The sequence below is a fragment of the Puma concolor genome, chromosome C1 (genome assembly GCF_028749965.1).
Source record: "Puma concolor isolate L17-30 chromosome C1, mPumCon1.1.hap2, whole genome shotgun sequence".
NCBI lineage: Eukaryota > Metazoa > Chordata > Mammalia > Carnivora > Felidae > Puma > Puma concolor.
In genome coordinates, this window is record NC_141674.1 from 24404115 (window position 1) to 24422293 (window position 18179).

At 51.3% G+C, this 18179-nt stretch overlaps 1 protein-coding gene across 2 annotated transcripts; it reads left to right on the forward strand.

The window, feature by feature from the left end:
* Positions 1-2192: 2192 nt before the first annotated feature.
* TXLNA (taxilin alpha) lies at positions 2193-16876 on the forward strand. Of its 2 annotated transcripts, XM_086716314.1 has the most exons (11): positions 2193-2336; positions 2918-3127; positions 3748-4086; positions 5536-5627; positions 8733-8903; positions 10264-10458; positions 11098-11217; positions 11453-11527; positions 12030-12122; positions 12571-12666; positions 13393-16876. In XM_086716314.1, exons 2-11 carry the CDS (start codon positions 2950-2952, stop codon positions 13717-13719), a joined length of 1686 nt encoding a protein of 561 aa, XP_086572440.1. In that variant the 5' UTR covers positions 2193-2336; positions 2918-2949; the 3' UTR covers positions 13720-16876. The 2 variants fall into 2 exon arrangements, with proteins under 2 accessions (XP_086572440.1, XP_025790769.1); XM_025934984.2 differs by lacking the exon at positions 2193-2336 and having other exon boundaries at positions 2576-3127.
* The last annotated feature ends 1303 nt before the right edge of the window (positions 16877-18179 follow it).

Genomic DNA, 18179 nt, shown 5'->3' on the forward strand with positions numbered 1-18179 from the left:
CCAAAAGGAGGATTTTAATGTTTATTAATGTTTAATGTTTATTTAAACATTAATGTTTAATGTTAACATTAATGTTTAATGTTTATTTTGAGGGAGAGGGAGGGAAAGAATCCCAAGCAGGCTCCACACTGTCAGCACAGAGCCCGACGCGGGGCTCAATCCCATGAACCACGACATTATGACCTGAGCCAAGATCAAAGAGACGCTTAACCGACTGAGCCATCCAGGGGCCCCCCTTGCTAACATTTTTTTTTTTTTTTTTTTTTTTAAGATCTATCTTGAAAAATAAGCTGGCACTACTGGGTCTGAGTTTCTGCTTGAAAACAATCTGCACGAGCTCTATTTTACCACAATCTCCACCATTCCAGTCTCCTTGACTGACTGGCAGGTATTAATATTGCTATTTTCTTTTACAGCAAAGGAGAAAATAACTTTCAACCCATGTTTCTCAAATTTTCTTATTCCTTGCCTGCCTACTCATTACCCAGCTGGCCCCTGTAGGCCACTGTTGATCCTTCTGGCTACGTTATTCCACCGATCACCCCATGCATATGTTGTTCTTATGATACTTTTATCTCTGCCTAGAACACCCTCTTCCCATGGGAATCCATCAAGGCCTGATTTGTATGTTACCTCCTCAAGAGATTTCCAACATGTTTGTCTGGAAATAATCAGGGCCTTGGTTCTCAGAGACCTGGATTCCAAACCCTTCTGGCTTGAGTTCCACCTTCAGCCACACTGACTCTCAATGTTACCTGGTAAACAGCAGACTAAGGGATGGAGAAGAGCATTGTCCTGCAGTCTGAGGAAAATACTGAACATCTTGAAGAGCCCCAAAACAATGCCCGATTTGCACAACTTCATTCTCAACCTCACTGCCCCAGACTGATGCTAGGCTGTAGGACTAGAATTTAACCAATAGTTCTTACAATGTTCATTGACTTGTAAGCAAATAATTTCAACATCCCATTACTATGCTGTTACAGAGCTCTATCCAGACCGAGGAGCTGTGACAGACTGCAGAGCACCCGGAAGGCTCTGAAGTGAAGTGGCCTTTGTGCTGGGCCTAAAAATACTGTTTTTGCCAGAAGGGCATTTTGAAAGCTGGAATAGCACCTGAAAAAACGGAAATCCTGGAAAGATTGAGAGTATACTGGAAGCAAAAAAGGCAGAGGGCATGGACAGAATTGGCTGGAAACAAAAGTCAAATCATTTAGGCATTAAATTCCAGGCACGTGGGTTGTTGGCTGTTTTTCTCTTATCTATAGGCAGCTGAAAAAAGAACTGATCTCACGTTTGGAGAAAGTTTGGGTTCTCCCCCGCTTTAGCCCAGTGCAACTGGGATTTTGTCTGTAGAGGGTGGGCCAGTCAAAGTAAAGGCTCAGGAATCTGCTGTGGCCAAACTGCTTGCAGAGGCCCCACAGACCCTTCCAAAGAAGGACTAGGGCTAGTAATGGAGAAGGGATGGAAATAATTTCACAAACTACCTTGACTCATCCTCAGGGAAAGTGTGCCGTGGTTATTTCTCCTGGGTACGAATCAGGGTACTGAACAGTAGTTAAAATGGGTACTGGTGCCAGACTTCCTGCTTTTGAATCCCTGCCTGAACCACTCATTAACGATGTGACAAAGTTATCTTTTACCTTACTGTCCTCAGATGCAAATGGGAATAACAAATACTACTGTTCTTGATAAGTAGTTACGAGGATTAAGCTAGTAGACGGGAAAGCACACGGTAAGCTCTCAAAGAACTGCTATGGTTATGAAGAGTTTTCATTTGAATACAGAAAATGAGGCCCTGGGAGAGACTGTCTGGTCACAGCAAATTAGTGTTGAAGTTAGGACTGGAACGCATGTCTCCAGATTCCCAGCCCAAAATTCCTTCTATCCCTTGTCCTCGGAGTTCCTCCTAGTCATAGATGTTCACAAAAGGAGAGTAAGGCTTGTCGGGGCTTGCAGGAGAGACCAGCCAGTAGCAGGGCTTTGGACTTCTGCATGACAGAAACGGGCTGGACTCGTGTATCCGTGTAGAATGACTAGCTCCTTTCAGACCTCCTGGGTATCCGGCTCCTACGACTAAAGTTCTTTCCATTGCATCTTGGGAGATGGGGGCGTCAGCCCCGGCGCCTGGCGGGACTTGTAGTCCTTTCCCTCCCCCGCCTTCCCAACTCCCCCACCTCAGAGGCCGCCGTCGCTTCATCTTTCCCAGCAAGCACCGCGAGAGTGCCGGCTATCGATTGGCTGTAGCGGGAGAAGGCGGCTCGGCCGGCAGCGGTTGCCCAGGGTTTCCGGTGCGAGGCCAGAGCGGGCGAAGCTGTCGGAACGTCGGCAGTGAGGTTCGTGTAGCGGTCTGGGGGAACGAGGCGACCAGAGGGTCTGTGGGCCTGAACGCTCTCGGCCAGTGGTGGGACTCACGCCGATTCCGCGGGAGGACTCAGGCCAGGCGGGGGACGGGGGGCGGGGGGAGGGGGGGGCAGGGCTGAGGCCTTTGCGCATGCGCTGGCGGGCGGTGCGCGCTGCTGGAGGGCGCGCGGGGCGTGGGTGGCTGCGCGCGCGGGGGGGCCCACGTGGGGCCTGGGGGCCGGGGGAGGGATGGGAATCGAGCGTCCCGCCACGTCAGTCTCCGGCCCTGAGCCTATCCCGCGCTGGGCCTGCAGTGAGGGGGTCGTGTAGTGCCGAGAAGCGGCTTTGATCGAGAAAGGAGGCCTCGCCTGCCCCGCTTCTGGAGCGGCGTCCTGCAAACCTGCCTGGGCGCGTCGAGCTTCCTTCACTGGCCAGAGGCAGAACCGTTGGCTCCCTCCCGTGAAGGCCGGCCGGCGTGTTTTAAGAAGCTCTGAGCACCCGGTACCGGCATCTCGGGTCTAGGCTGTGAAGACTATTGAAGTCTGGAGAATAGAGAGTGTGTTTGTTTCTATAGGATCCGCGCCCAGCCTAGCACCGCAGAGCACAATGAAGAACCAAGACAAAAAGAATGGGGCTGCCAAGCAGTCGGGCAACACTTCCAATGCAAAAAGCAACCCGGGGCAAGCGGAAGCAGGACCAGAGGGCGCCCAGGGGCGGCCCAGCCAGTCGACTCCTGCGACAGAAGCCGAAGGTTCTTCCAGCCAGGCTCCGGGGAAGACTGAGGGTGTGTGCCAGCTCTGCTTTCCAGCGGGCAGGGGGAGGAGTTTGTGGTGCGCCAGGGTAGCTTCTGGAGTCAGAGGCCTTGGCCGCTGTCTGTGCCACCCGCCCCCCCACCCCCAGATCCGTACAGCTTCCCGGAGTGGGGAGGGTGGGGGGGTGATAGCGCCTCCCACTGTATGCACTGGAACAGAACTCTTGAGAGAAGGCTCTGGCAGGATTAAATCAGGGGGCAGCCAAAGAAGACACCCAACCAGCCAACCCGGGTTAGAAACCCCTCATTCACCAGTGGGTAACTGCTCTTCATATTGGAGCCATTCCTGGAACTTTTTTAATAGCAAGAAATAATTCTTGCAGTGAGGAGAAGGGGATGTACTAGACGTTGAGCTCCAGCTGTGTGCCAGCCCTATGTGCTGGATGCTTTATTTCCTTGATTTGTTTGACACTCACAAAACACATGGTTGGGCAATAGTAGGACATAGTTGTATCATTTTATAGGTAAGTAAACTGATGCTTAAAGAAGGTGGGCAATATGTAACCCAAACCAATAAGTTTGGGCCTGGAAATTCCAACTGCTGGTGTAACCATCTTGTTTTTCATTTTGCCCCTTGTCCTGCCCTGCTGTAGGAGCACAAGCCAAAACTGCTCAGTCCGGGGCCCTCCGAGATGTCTCTGAGGAGCTGAGCCGCCAGCTGGAAGACATCCTGAGTACATATTGTGTAGACAACAATCAGGGGGGCCCAGGTGAGGATGGGGCACAAGGTGAGCCTGCTGAACCCGAAGATGCAGACAAGTCCCGGACCTATGCCTCGAGGAATGGGGAGCCTGAGCCAGAGACCCCAGTAGTCAATGGTGAGAAGGAGACCTCTAAAGGGGAGCCGGGCACAGATGAGATCCGAGCAAGTGACGAGGTCGGAGACCGAGATCACCGAAGGCCACAGGAGAAGAAGAAAGCCAAGGGTCTGGGTGAGCAGAGGGCAGCTTCTTGTGAGGCTGGTAAGGTGGGGAGTTTGGACCCAACATTCCCTGGGCTAACCTGCTCTGCCAGGATTCAGAGGAAACTACTTCCCAGAGCAGCAAGTTACATTAGTTTGATCTAAGCTGGGGCTGTAGGCCGTAGTACAGAGAGGTGTGTGAGTTGTTCGTTGCATAGGGACTTCTGGCCTTGGAAGGAAGTAAGAACCAAAATCTAGCCTGCTTTCTCTGTCTTTGAGAAAATGGAGAGCAGGAGGCCTGAGTGGGCTCCTATGTCAGCCAGCACTGTCTCTAACCTGCACTGTGAACTTGGGCAAGACCTTTCTCCTTCTGGTCCTTAGTTTTCACTTGTCTACAATAAGATTTAGACTAGACCAGGGTTGAAAACTCAAATAAGCCAAGTTAGACAGAGGGCCCCATGAAGACCAAGACATCGCCTACTTCATCCAGAGAGGTGATTGCCACTTGGTTGGTCCCAGCTTGTCGATAGCATGTAACATTACAAGCTAAGTATAGCCATGAAATTTCTCTGGAGTTTTAGCAATTGACAACTAATATGCTAGGAGGCAAACAGAACCCCTCTTTGGGTTGGATTTGGCCTGTGTACATGTGCTTTGCGGTCTCCGCACCGATCTTTTGGAGCCTCCCAAGGTTGACACTCCAGGAGCCTGATGCTGTGCTATGTGCAGTGGCCTTCCAGGGAGACAGAAGGCAGACTCGACTCAGGCACAGTGAGGGGAAGTCATTGGAGGGTTGGGCGGCTAATGTGTGTTAAAGAATCAAAGTTAGGTGATATTATATCCGTGTCTTAGTCCCTGCTTCCCCACCTCCTGCCTGTCATCCTGATTGAAAGAAGGTTTTTTGTTTGTTTTTGTTGTTACTTACTCTTAGAGTCAAATATTGGAAGGTATATGTGTTTTAAAGTTCACTGTCTGGAAGGGGTGGGGGAGGGAAAAAATAAATAAAGTTCGCTATTTGACTGCCTCTGTTGAAGGGAGTTTTGTAGTTCTCAAGGAGACCTCTTCCTTTTTGCATCCTTCTTTCATGAGGGCCTTCCTTGCATTGAAACAGTAGCATGTAATTTGCAGATGGGACATTTTTTTTTCTCCTGTTGGTAGAGCAGGCAGCTTTTGTGGTCCCACCCCTGGTGTTCACCAGGGAGTCTTCACATATATTCAGTCATTCATTTATTAAGCATTTGTTGAGTATGTCCTCTGAGGTGGGCACTGGGGACGGTACCGGGCAGTACTGGGACCACAGCAATAGGCAGAATTGGGTTGGCAGCAAACCTCATAAAGCACACGGTCTAACGGGTCGGCAGCCACTTCAACAAACAGAAGTGTAAAGTATGAGGAGAGAGGGCTGCGGAAGAGTGTGGGCCCAGGCCTGGGGAGACCCCCAGAGAAGGGGGTACATTTTTTTGCTCCCTGTGCTTTGCAGGGAAGGAGATCACGTTGCTGATGCAGACACTGAACACGCTGAGCACCCCAGAGGAGAAGCTGGCAGCTCTGTGCAAGAAGTATGCTGAACTGGTCAGTTCTCCCCCTTCTTGCACCCGCCCTGCCTTGGAAAGTCAGCAGGCCACCTGGCGTGGGGTGGAGGGTGCAGGGGCAGGTGGGTGGCTTAATTGCTCTTCAACCTCTTTGAGTCTTTTCCCCATCCGTTAAGTGGGGAGTCAAGTCCCAGCCGGCCTCTTCCAGGCTGACTGTAAGAGGAGAAGCTTCACATTCCAGTGGTCGAGCCCTAGCTGCCTGGCCACCGTGCCAGACACCGTGTCAGCTCACCCCTGTGTGCTTCAGTGTACATCTCCCCAAAATATGGAAACGCACAGTGCCGTCGTCATCACACTTGACAAGACTAGCATTAATCGTGTGATGTTCTTTAGTACACAAATTTCCCCAGTTGTTTAAAATATCAGTTTGGTGACAGTCGGGCCAGAGGAGGTCTATTTAATACTTTGGGTCCTTAACTTTTTTTTCCTTTTACTCCAAAACAGTCTTCATCTTACTGCCTGCTGTTTTCCCCATGACATTGATTTATTGCAGGTCACTTATTCTGTAGGGTATCTCACTTTCTCACTTGGTGGTAGCATTTAACTTGTCCCTTTACCTCCTGTAGATAAAATGGAAATCAGCTGTAGAAGCTTGATCCGATCTGAGTTCAGCTCTTTTGATCAGAACTCTTCATAAATGGTCCTCTGTAGAGAAACAGAGTGTGCTGCTCCCACTTTCAGTGATGGAAGATTGTCCACTGGGTTCAGGTGGGGCCAGCCAGGTTCCTCCCTTGACAGGTTTCCATCAGAATTTGAGTGAACGGATTCATCCACTGAGGGTCATTGCCTAACTACTTATTTTTAAATCCTTTCATTCCATTTACATTTATTACCTGGAATTCTATAGAGAAGTGGTCTCATTTGTAAAATGGGGAAAATCGCATCTGCCTACTGGGGTTATTATAACCACTAAATAAAGGACAAGGTACGAAAAAGATAGCACCCCTTCAGAATGAGCCAGCTAGGGAATGATTGATGAAGCCAGAGAGGAGGAGCTGAGTCACTAGGGTGATGTTCTCAAGTAGACGAGGAGGTAAGGGCCAGAGCATGAGGAGAGGGTCGGCTGTGATGGGAAGCACACCTGGGGCCCGGTGACTGGAGGAGAGAGCAGGTGGAGGTGGATGGGCAGGGGTGTAGCTTGTGCCACCCCCTCTGGTTGCTTCTGTTCCCAGGGAGATGGGATCTCCCTGCTGGGGCTGAGGAGAGGTGAAAAGGAGGAGGAGATAGTTGTCTGGGGGCACCTGGGTGGCTCAGTCTGTTAAGCGTCTGACTCTGGCTCAGGTCACGATCTCACAGTGGGTGGGTTCAGGCCCCACATCTATGCTGACAGCTTGGAGCCTGGAGCCTGCTTCGGATTCTGTGTCTCCCTCTCTCTCTCTGCTCCTCCTCTGCTTGTGCTCTCTTCTGTCTCTCAAAAATAAATATTAAAAAAAGAAAAGAAGTAGTTGTCTAGAAGAGGAGTATGAGTGACAGGAGGGATGTAGTTGGGCTGCGAGGCAGACGAGGGTCTTCCCCAGAGGGGTGGTCACAAATTTAAAGTGCAATTCTTCAGGCAGGGCTGGTTCAGTGCCAGTGCAGAGGACTCAGAAGGTTGATATATCAGGGTTGGGGTTTATCAGGAAAAGGGGGCAAGAGAGTTGAGGATGTAAGAAATCTAAGCCAGGTGAGAAGGTCGGTGGTCATTTAAAGGAGGGTTTGGGACCCCTGGGTGGCTCAGTCGGTTAAGCATTGATTTTGGCTCAGGTCATGATCCCAGGGTTGTTGGATTGAGCCCTGTGTCAGGCTGAGTGTGGAGCCTGATTAAAATTCTCTCCCTCCCTCCCTCCCTCTCTCTCTGCCTCTCTCCTGCTCACACATGCATGCACACACACTCTTTCTCTCTCTTTCTCTCTCTTTACATGTTTTACATATAAAATAAAGAAGGGTTCAAGGAAAGTGAAAGGATGGTTGGGTCATTGAGTTGGAGGTCCAGTATGGTAGAATTTCTGGGTCCACAGATATTGGAATGAGCTAGAATGATAGGTTATAGTTGGTCCTGCCCTGGGATGAGATAAGGGAGGTGCATGTGCTTCTGAGTAATGACAAAGTCTAGACCTGACTGTCCAGGACAGTAAGCACTGGCCAATTGAAGTACGCCTCGTCTGAGTTTGGATGTGTTGTAAGATACACATCAGATTTGAAACACCTGAGGAAAGGGGAAGAATTAAATATCTCCAGTGTTTTGCGTTGATCTCGGGTTGAAATTAAAATATTCAGGTATTAGATTAAGTAAATATTTTACTAATGTTAATTTCATCTACTTTTTACCTTTTTAATTTTTTTTTTTTTAACATTTATTCATTTTTGGGGGAGAGAGAGAGAGAGAGAGACACAGTGTGAGCAGGAGAGGGGCAGAGAGAGAGAGGGACACAGACTGAAACAGGCTCCAGGCTCCGAGCTGTCAGCAAAGAGCCCAACACGGGGCTCAGACTCATGAACCATGAGATCATGGCCTGAACCAAAGTCGGACACTTAACCGATTGAGCCACCCAGGCGCCCCTACTTTTTACCTTTTTATTGTAGCCACTAGAAAAACTGTAATTACATAACTGAGTCACACTGTAGCTGCATTGAATAGGCTCATGGGAGGGAAGCTGATCTGCGGAGAGGACAGGGTCTGAGAACGAAGTTAAAGTCTGTCCATAATGTAAGACCAAAATGATAACAGCAATCGTGGTGAGAGAAGTGGTGCTAAGTCTCGGGGTAGCAAGAGGGAGTGATGGGTCTAGTGAGTACAAGGAGGGGGTGGCAGGAGATCTCGTCTGAGGGCATGAGTGTCCCAAGAGTTGAGGGAGTGTAATGGCCTGAGAGTCTTGAGAGCTGTTTCTTGAGTCAGAGCAGTTACAGAAACTGGGATCTGCACCCCTGCTTGTCCTGGGCACTTGTCTCTGTGTCCTCGAGATGGGGCCTCTGGGTTTATCAAAGTGTGTAAAGCTCCTGCACCACGTCCAGCTGGAGCGATTACAGCCAGGGTCGGGAGATGGGGTTGGGGAGGGGCCCTTGGGAAGAGTCCCACGGGGCACTTACTTGCCCTCCCTGCCCCCAGCTGGAGGAGCATCGGAACTCCCAGAAGCAGATGAAGCTGCTACAGAAGAAGCAGAGCCAGCTGGTGCAGGAGAAGGACCACCTGCGTGGGGAGCACAGCAAGGCCGTGCTGGCCCGCAGCAAGCTGGAGAGCCTGTGCCGCGAGCTGCAGCGCCATAACCGCTCCCTCAAGGTGGGCACCCCCCCCCCCCCAGCTCCTCTCTTGATGGGCTTTGCCCTCAGCAAGTAGCGCGGGCTTGGAGCAGAGAACTAGATGTCCCCAGCGGCGCCCTACCTTAGAGCATCTAGTCACCACTTGACCTGGACTAGTATCCCGTAAGGTGAGGGCCGAGGTGCTGAGGGAGCCCAGGACACAGGGCTTCAGCACCGCTCCGTTCCCTAGCAGTTCGCAGGGAGGCCGGGGCCCTGTGCTGCCAGGTGGCTCCTCTTGCAGATTCCAGCAGTCCCGGATGCTGGCTCTTTTCTCCCGGTTCTGCCTCTCCTAGGAGGAGGTTCATGTGGTCAGAGCCTAGTCACTGCTGTGACCTCTGGGGGCGGTTTTATGTGTATCCTTTATCCCTCACAGATTTGGGTTGGCAAATATGTGGTAGTTTGCAACTTGTTTTGCTCATTTTTAGTTTGTCTTTGAAAACATTTCAACTTTAACATAAACTTGATGTGAGAGATTCAGAGGTGACAAAAGTATAACAAAGGTGACAGTTGCCCACCCTCCTCAACCCCAGTGTCCCGTAGAAACTGCTGGGAAGTAACTACTTACATGTAAGTTTATGTACAGACTTTAGACTTTCCTGAACACGTATGTAGTCTTATATAGGATTTTCTAAATGGAATAGCTATACTTCTATTGTTTCATATTCTGTTTCGTTTTGTCACTTTGCATAATGAATGCCTCTCTTTCCTTATCAATTTAGGAGTAACTCATTTTTAACAGCACTGTTGTATGGATATACTGTATTTCATCAGTGCCTTAGTTAAGGAATCGCTGGGGATTTTTCTAATTTTTCACTATTACATTAGTAGAGCAAAGTGAAAATTCTTGTTACATATGTCCCTGGCTAATTATATAGAATTTATCCATAGGATAAATCTCAGAAGTGAAATGTCTGGGTCAAAGAGCATACACACTATAAACGTTAATGGTTTAGCCAGATGGCCTTCCTGCCAATATGTCTGCGTGCCTGATTCTGCACAGTCTAGCCAACCCTGGGATTACTGCATTTGAGTTGGTTGGGGGTGGGGAAGGGAGAGATGAAAGCACAAAAATTAAGACTTCTTAACCTGAGGTGTGGAAGAAAGGGCTTCGGGAGATCTAGGCTGCTTTAGAATGGCAGTTACGTGTATGCCTGCGTTTTTCTAGGAAGACAATCTCTCACTTGATGTCACCTGATAGACGGGTTCGTTAGGAGCCCTTTTTGCATGACTTCTTGGAACCTGGCTGCTCCTGACTTGGAGAGCAGAGGGGGTTGTTGGTACAGACCATTGCTGGCTGGGGAGCAGCGGGTGATGAAGCTGGGGCTGACTTCTCTGCCCAGGAAGAAGGTGTGCAGCGGGCCCGGGAAGAAGAGGAGAAACGCAAGGAGGTGACCTCACACTTCCAGGTGACACTCAATGACATTCAGCTGCAGATGGAGCAGCACAATGAGCGCAATTCCAAGCTCCGCCAGGAGAACATGGAGCTGGCCGAGAGGCTCAAGAAGCTGATCGAGCAGTATGAACTGCGGGAGGAGGTGAGGTGTCCCTCACAGCCATCACCCGTCTCCAAGCCACCTCTCCTTCACTGTCCAAAAAGTATATAAAATCCCCACGTTCCTTTTTGTCAGTTGCTTTGACCTCTGAAGTAGTACTTGAGTCCATCACCTTCTCTCCGTTCCTGCCCTCTCACCTGGTCCCGGCTCCCAGGGCTCCTCCAGCAGTTAGGACTGCCACTCCTCGAAATCTGCACATCTAATCTTTGTAGGTGGGGCGGGTCTTTGCCAACTGAGCTAAGCCGTTGTGTTGGTGGAGGTGTTGTTTCTGTCCTTTCTTCCCATCTACAAGGGAGTCGGGCCACAGAAGGGAGGGTTGTTAGCCCAGCGGAGTGATCTCTTGGGGCTGGAGGTTTGAGGGTATTCATTTCTTGGCTTCCTGGGAGCCGATTTCATCCCTGTGCACACCCAGGACTGACTGGAGAGAAACAAGGTGAGGTTGGGAAGTAGGTCTTCCGGGGATCTGGGGCCCATGTGCTATGGTAGATGTGGGAGTCAGAGCGAGATGGGAGGATGGGCAGGAGACCCTCGTCTCTGCAGATGGGATGTCCCTGCAGCCGCCAGGCCTCCCTGAGAAAGGGTGCCGCTGACAGGTGGCCCTCCCACCGTGCTTTCCTGCAGCACATCGACAAAGTCTTCAAACACAAGGACCTGCAGCAGCAGCTGGTGGATGCCAAGCTCCAGCAGGCCCAGGAGATGCTGAAGGAGGCCGAGGAGAGGCACCAGCGGGAGAAGGATTTTGTGAGGCTCGGGCCCCGGGGGTGGAGGGTCTGGGATGAGGTGGGTTGGGTTCCAGCTCAGCTCATAGTTAAGCTGGTAAGGGAGAGGCTGCCGCCTGGCCAGACCAGGACACTTTTCCCTCAGATAGCAGTCTGAGAGCAGGAAGCCTCAGCGGGCTCTGGGGCATGTGGCTTAAAAAAAGCCAAACAGCCCCTAGGGGTTTCTGACAGGATCCGGGGTCCTGTCTTGGAAACAGCTCCTCAAAGAGGCAGTGGAATCCCAGAGGATGTGTGAGCTGATGAAGCAGCAGGAGACCCACCTGAAGCAGCAGGTGAGACCGTGTGTGTCGTGACCCTGTGCATCTGAGGCCCCTCGCTGGGATCCATCCTGGGGGAGGGAAATAGGACCCTCGTTCTAGGACCACTTTGACTGCTGTGTGACCTTGCTGAGCCTTTGTTCCCTCTGGACCCGCCAGGCACCTGTGGTGGTGACCAGGTGGCTAGGTGAGCTTGAAGGACCTCGTTCCTAGTTGGAAGCGTGTGCTACTTTTGAGGAGGCAGCGATGCGATGGTTGTTTTTAACTACATAAGTTGTACTTAATTTCCGAAGGAAAGTTTGAAAACAAACATAAAGGCAAAATGTAAGGCAGCATAAATCCTGCTTTCCACGCTTAGCATCTTGGATTCTGTCCTTCCAAATACACAGTTTTTTGCTTTAAAGAAAAAGGGTACCTCAATAGAATTGTCAGGTCAGAGGTCCAAGCATGGATCTGACCGTGTTAACCAGAAGTGCCCCCCGGAGAAGCCTAATCTTCGGACTTCTTTTTCACCCAGCTTGCCCTGTACACGGAAAAGTTTGAAGAGTTCCAGAACACTCTTTCCAAAAGCAGTGAGGTGTTCACCACATTCAAGCAGGAGATGGAAAAGGTAACAGTGTCCAGACTGCATATGGCTCCAGGGCACAAGTTGCTTCATTCAGAATTGAGCACTGGGCCTATCGTCAGGAAGCCCCAGCCCCTGGGGTGCTTTGTGTGGGGAGCTGTTTACAGTAACAGTGTGATTGTCAGCAAAGGTGGGCTGTAAGGAAGCATCAGAACCTTTCCACTCCCTCAAGCATCACTGATATGTGCATCCTTCAGTCCCTCAAGCATCACTGATATGTGCATCCTTCAAGTTGTCCGAGGGGAAGGGGCAGCCTTGTCATTTTCTGTTGTTGGTGGTGGCACTTAACTTGAGATGTCCTGGTGTGGCACCAAAGGCACCGACTCTGCCCTGTAATGCCTTGCTCCCTCAGGACTGTTCCCCCACCTTGGAGACACAGATGCGTAGACAGTCTGGCCCCTGACCATTTCCTTCTGTCTGCCCCATAACCCAGATGACTAAGAAGATCAAGAAGCTGGAGAAAGAAACCACCATGTATCGGTCCCGGTGGGAGAGCAGCAACAAGGCCCTGCTTGAGATGGCTGAGGAGGTGGGCTGTGTGTGCTCTGCCGCTGGGGGGAGGCGGGTGCAGTTTTTGAGTGTTCGGCCCTTTCCTCTACTTTGACCAGTAAGTCCTGCAGCTGGCACGAGGTGAAGCTGGGACTCACGTGTCCATCTGTCCAAGTCCAAAGGCACTGCCAGCTGTTTCCCTGTGGGAGATGGTGAGCCCAGTAGCAGGTCTGCAGTAGAAGCAAAGAGAACAAATGGAAGAAAGAAACACAGGAACGGAAAAACTAAGGGCTACAATGATGGACACAGTTTATGTGCAGAGTAGTTCAGCTACTTTGATTTCGTGGATTGAGATGTAGGAGAAGGGAACTAACTGCTGGCGTAGCTACGTATGCCAGACCCTCCTGAATGATTTAGATAATGCCTGTTCATCGAATCTTCTCAAGATCTGTGAGGTTGGTGTTAGTAGTCCATTTTCACAGATAAGGGAGTAGGCTCAAAAGCCAAGTCTTAACTTTGCCAAGGTCATCTGGTGGATAAATGGAGAAACACACTGTCATGCTCCCTCTCTGCACCACACTGCCCCCTACCTACAGCCACGTCTTGGCATCACACCAGGGCTGTTTTCCTAGGAAGGGACCAGCTTTTGACTCTGGTCTGCCCCCAGCATCTTAAGTGATGCTTAAGTGTGGATGTTTTCTACCAAGAGGTACTGTTGCATGGGGGTTTGATGGCATGGCACTAAAGGCTCCATTTCTCCCCCTAGAAAACACTCCGGGACAAGGAGCTGGAGGGCCTGCAGGTAAAAATCCAGAGGCTGGAGAAGCTGTGCCGGGCGCTGCAGACAGAACGCAATGACCTGAACAAAAGGGTACAGGACCTGAGTGCTGGTGGCCAGGGCTCCCTCACTGATGGTGGCCCTGAGCAAAGGCCAGAGGCTCCAGCTGCCTCCAAGGAGCACGGTGGTGAAGGGCCTGGGGCTCAGTCACCTAGCTCCCCAAGGGCCACAGAAGCTCCTTGCTGCCCTGGAGCACCAAGCACAGAAACACTCAGCCAAGCAGGGCGCCAGGAGCCCACCTCCACCACCGCCTAGGGAGCCTGGCACGGGGGGCATGCTGGGAAGGGAGCAAGCCGCCCAGCCAGGCCTGGCCCATGCAAGGCTCCCGCCGCCAAGCAGTCCAGTGCTGAGGCCCAGGGTGCTCTGACCTGGCTGGCATCTGACACTTCGCAGTTTTGGATTTTGTGGGTCAGTTTTACATACATACGGCATATGTGCAAGGCCTCCTACATTTCTATCTGTAAGTGTAAGGTGGGCTTGCACTGGAGGTTGGGGGTGTGTACAGGTGAAGTCACTGGCTCTTCTAGGAGCTCGAGAGTCTTAAAAAGCTGTCATCTGTAGCTGCTGTCACAGTGAGCTGGCAGGACAAGTGACTTGAGCATTCCCCTGCCTGATTTGAGGCTTAGACCCCTCCCTAGACTTGCCCTTCAGGGCTCGTGACAAGTGACACACTCAGGCCTTGACCGTGTTTCCCTTGTTAGCAGGGCTTGGGCAGTCCTGGCTCTCCTAGCTCCCCTGGAAGTTCCTTTGCTTCTCAACCTGGAGAAGGGGTCCCTGGGCGGAGCCCTGGCAGGGCCCGCACAGCCAGGGATCCAGCTGCTGTCCTGCCTCGGACGGGGGACCAGGGGAAAGTTGCTGTGGGCTGGTACACTGTTAGGGAGCCCCCAGGCACCGCTTCCCCTGCCCTCAGGTGGTGCCAGGACCAGGCCAGTGATGCTTCTCAGTAGCCTTATCATTCACAGGTGCCTCTCTAGCCTGCACAAATGATTGACAAGAGATCACCCAAAGGATGCTTTCTGAAGGTTTTGTTTTTTGTTTTTTTGTTTTGCACATGACCGTGTGTGTGTTGATCTGAGGGAGGAGGAGGGGTCCTGGAGCAGTTGGGTCTCCAGTGCCACCACCCTCACCATCCGACCTGGTACCTTTGCCACGTTGGTGCTGAGGTTTCCTGTTTGGTGAAACCAGATTGTTTGTGGTAGGAGAAAGGAAAGGGCATCTAATGGTTTTGCCACAAGCTTGCCTTTGTGTTTCAATCCTGGGAGGCCACCGCTGATTCCCATCACTACTGTCTCCATGCGGAAGTTGCTGGGCCCCGTGCCCAACTGTCCCTTTGGCTTTTATGAATCTGTTTCTGCTTCTAACCCCATCCCTAATGTGCAATCCTTGAGATTTGCCCTGGTTCCATTGCCCAAGGAATAAGAGCTGAAGTATGTCCTCCTTGACATTCCACCTCCCAGCTCTTGTCTGATAGCTAAGGGATAGAGTGAGACTTGACAGCTGAGCCTCAGAAATCCACAGGTGGCTGCAAATATTTGTGTCTGGTCCCTGCCCCCCAAACTTGCTACTCTAGACTGAAAGTTCTGCTGGTTGCACACTTGCCAGGGCACTAACCAGTCTGTGCAGAGCAATTTTCTGGAACAACAGAACGAGTCTCAGACCCAGAGGCTGGGCTCTGCTGGGCTTGAGGTTCTAGATCCCACCTCTAGCCAGGCCTTGGCTTCGGTGCAGCTGAGGGAGGCACAGGGTCATAGAGCTTTTCTTGCTGGATTTCATTATCCTTCAGGTCCCTTCATCTTGCACGACCAGCTCACTCTCCACACCTTTTACTTCAGTCCCTCACATAAATAGGTTCATGAAGAGTGTTAAGTACTCCTGAATCATGTTATGACCTAGAACAGAGATGGCAAATGAATGGCACACCATTGTCCCTCTGCCCCCCATGGCAGATACCACTAATTGGCCTAGAGTGTTTTCCACTAACCTCTGGTATATCCTCATTAACCAAGATTCCCCCAGCAGCCAGTAGAAGTGTTGAGACTTACTTGCCATCCCTGGCTGAGCTTCTTCCCTCCTGTGGAGAAATGTTCCTGAAATCTTTCCCTCTGAAATTCCTGTGTCTGGAATGGTCCCTGGATATGCCTTTTCCTGCCCCAATAAGGCCTTCTTCCAACAATGCCTGTGTCAGGCTGAGACACACAAGAACTGCCAACCCCATACAGGGTTTGCTGGGTTCTGGAAGCACGGAAGAGGCAGAAGCTTCTGCCTGCCTGCTTTAAATAGCAGGAGGCCTGCAGTAGCCCATGTGATTGCCTCCCTTGCTTCAGCTACCTCGTAGAGCCTATGGGGTCGGGGGGTGGGGGGGGGATAGGGGGAGCTGTTGGAGCCCAGTGTGGTGGTGGGGAATCATGACTGCAGCACAGCAGCCCTCTGAGACCCAGTCTAACTACTGTGGGGCTACGGTGAGCTACGGTGTGGCCCCAGCTGGTCTTCCCAGGTCCAGAATCTAGGTCCTGGGCAAGTCAAACCTTTGCTCTCAGCTCCAGCCATGTCTAGGTATCCAGACCAAGCTATAGATGGGAGTCCCATTTTCTCTCTTCCTCTCCGTTGACCACATCACACCAATCACTACAGCTGCTCTGTTCGTTCTGCTTTCCAAAGTCAACCCAGGTACCTGGGTGCTGCCCTCACCAGCCAGGAGCCTGGGCCAGATGCGGGGAAGGCGGCCTATCTGAATGAAGGCCAGTGCCTTCCTCACCAGGGCAGGTCCCGTGCACGTGACCTCAGTTTTAGGACCAAGTGCTGTGTTGGATTCTTCAGTTGCTAGCTTTTCCTCCAGGGGACCAGAGCCGGCGAGGCTCACAGCCTTGAGCCCTTGTCCCTGCTGACGGTAATTTGTGTTCAGGACCTTGTCCAGCTGAGAGCCTCACATACACCAGATTGTGAAGAGGTTTCAGCAGCACTTTGTTATAATTTGTTTTCCATGAGGCTTTCGGACCATGGGCTGAGCTCAGGCACTTTCTGTAGGAGAATGTTCTGTCTGTAAAGATGGTTATTTCCATTCCTCCGCCCCCATCACCGTGGCCCTGCTGAGGGCTGACCAAGAGGCCAGTCGAACTGCCCTCGTGGCTTTGGGGAGGGCCAAGGCCTGCTGAGTGGATTATCCAGCTGTGGCTCCAGCCCTCCCACCTTTGCAGCACAGAGGTGGTCACCCCAGGGACAGCCAGGTATCTGCCTGGGGGAGGGGTGCTGCCTTCTGTCCCTGTAACTGCTTCCCATGTGGCTCAACCTGGCCGCCCAGATTTGTTTTAAAGCTGTGCTGACAGCCTCTTTGTCTCCTTTTGGTATTCACAACAGCCAGGGACTTGATTTTGATGTATTTTAAACCACATTAAATAAAGAGTCTGTTGCCTTACTTGTTTATCTTTTGACCTTTGTGGTCATTGGTGCTTCTGGATCCATCTAGCGAGCACTGACTTGTCTGGCTCTACTGCAAAGCTTCTGGCTGTGCCCAGCTTTCATGCATCTTCCAGAGCACCCCTCTGGCTGCCTTCCAGGAATTACCATGGGCTAATGCATTTGAGCTGCCCAAGCAAAGCCGTTGCCAAAGTTGGCATGATGCTCATATCCATAGAAGGATCAGATATTTTTCATTTAAGTCAGAGGTTACCCCTGCCCACTAAGGGTCAGGCTAGTGATGAAGAAAGATACTGCATTTTATTTATTTTTGAGTAATCTCTGCACCCAACGTTGGGCTTGAACTCACAACCCCTGGGTTAAGGGTCCCATACTCTACCACTGAGCCAGCAAGCACCCTGGAGAAAGATACTTTCAGATACAGAAAAGTCAGTGGTGCTGTGGGAGCATAAAGGAGGTCTCTGTCCCCTTCAGCAAGGAGATAGGGGTGGACACCTGGAAAGGAATTATGACCCAAAAGGCAGGTAGAAGTTTGACAACTTAGTAGTGAAGTAGTTTACCTAGAAATGCAGGTGCCCAGGATGGGTGGTGGGAGATCACCAGGAGCCTGTGTGCCAAGTTAAGTGATTTGGGCTAGATCCACAGGGCAGGAGGAACCACTAAAGGTATTTAGCACATTGGGAAAATCGACAGAAGGCATAAGGTAAGGGAACCAGAGAGGCATAGGCCAATTGAGGCCCAAAATCAGATGGCTGGATACTAATCCCTGCTGCTCAGGGCTGTCACAGGCCGCATCCTCTGGCATTGACCTACCTCTGAGTTCTTTTGATTTTGTACATTCCTTGAGAAGACCACATTCTGCATGCAGTCCTGAAGAATGGGCTGGTTTCTTAAACACTCCTGTTCACCCTGCCAAGCCTAGGCGCAAAAGTTTAGGCTTCTGTATGGGAGGCATCCTATTGTGGCTTCACCAGCACCCTATTCTCTCCAGAGCCTGGGTTTGGTCTGGCACAAGGGATGGTATGTGAATGCCCAACAAATAAATGGCAGAGACAACTAAAGGGCCCTTCCCTCCAGGCCTCCATGAGCAGTTGTGTCCACACTGGCTGTGACAGTCCTCTCAGAGCCTCTGCCTTTTCTAATCAGGGTCCAAATGGGTTGATACTTTTCTGTGCTGGTCACAATGGCTTCCGTCAAAGATCCTTTGGAAGAAGTCAGGGGAGGCTGCCGCAACTCTTAAAACTCACAAAGCATCTCTGAGAATAACTTCACCCATAGTGGTGTCTCAGGACCTGCCACCA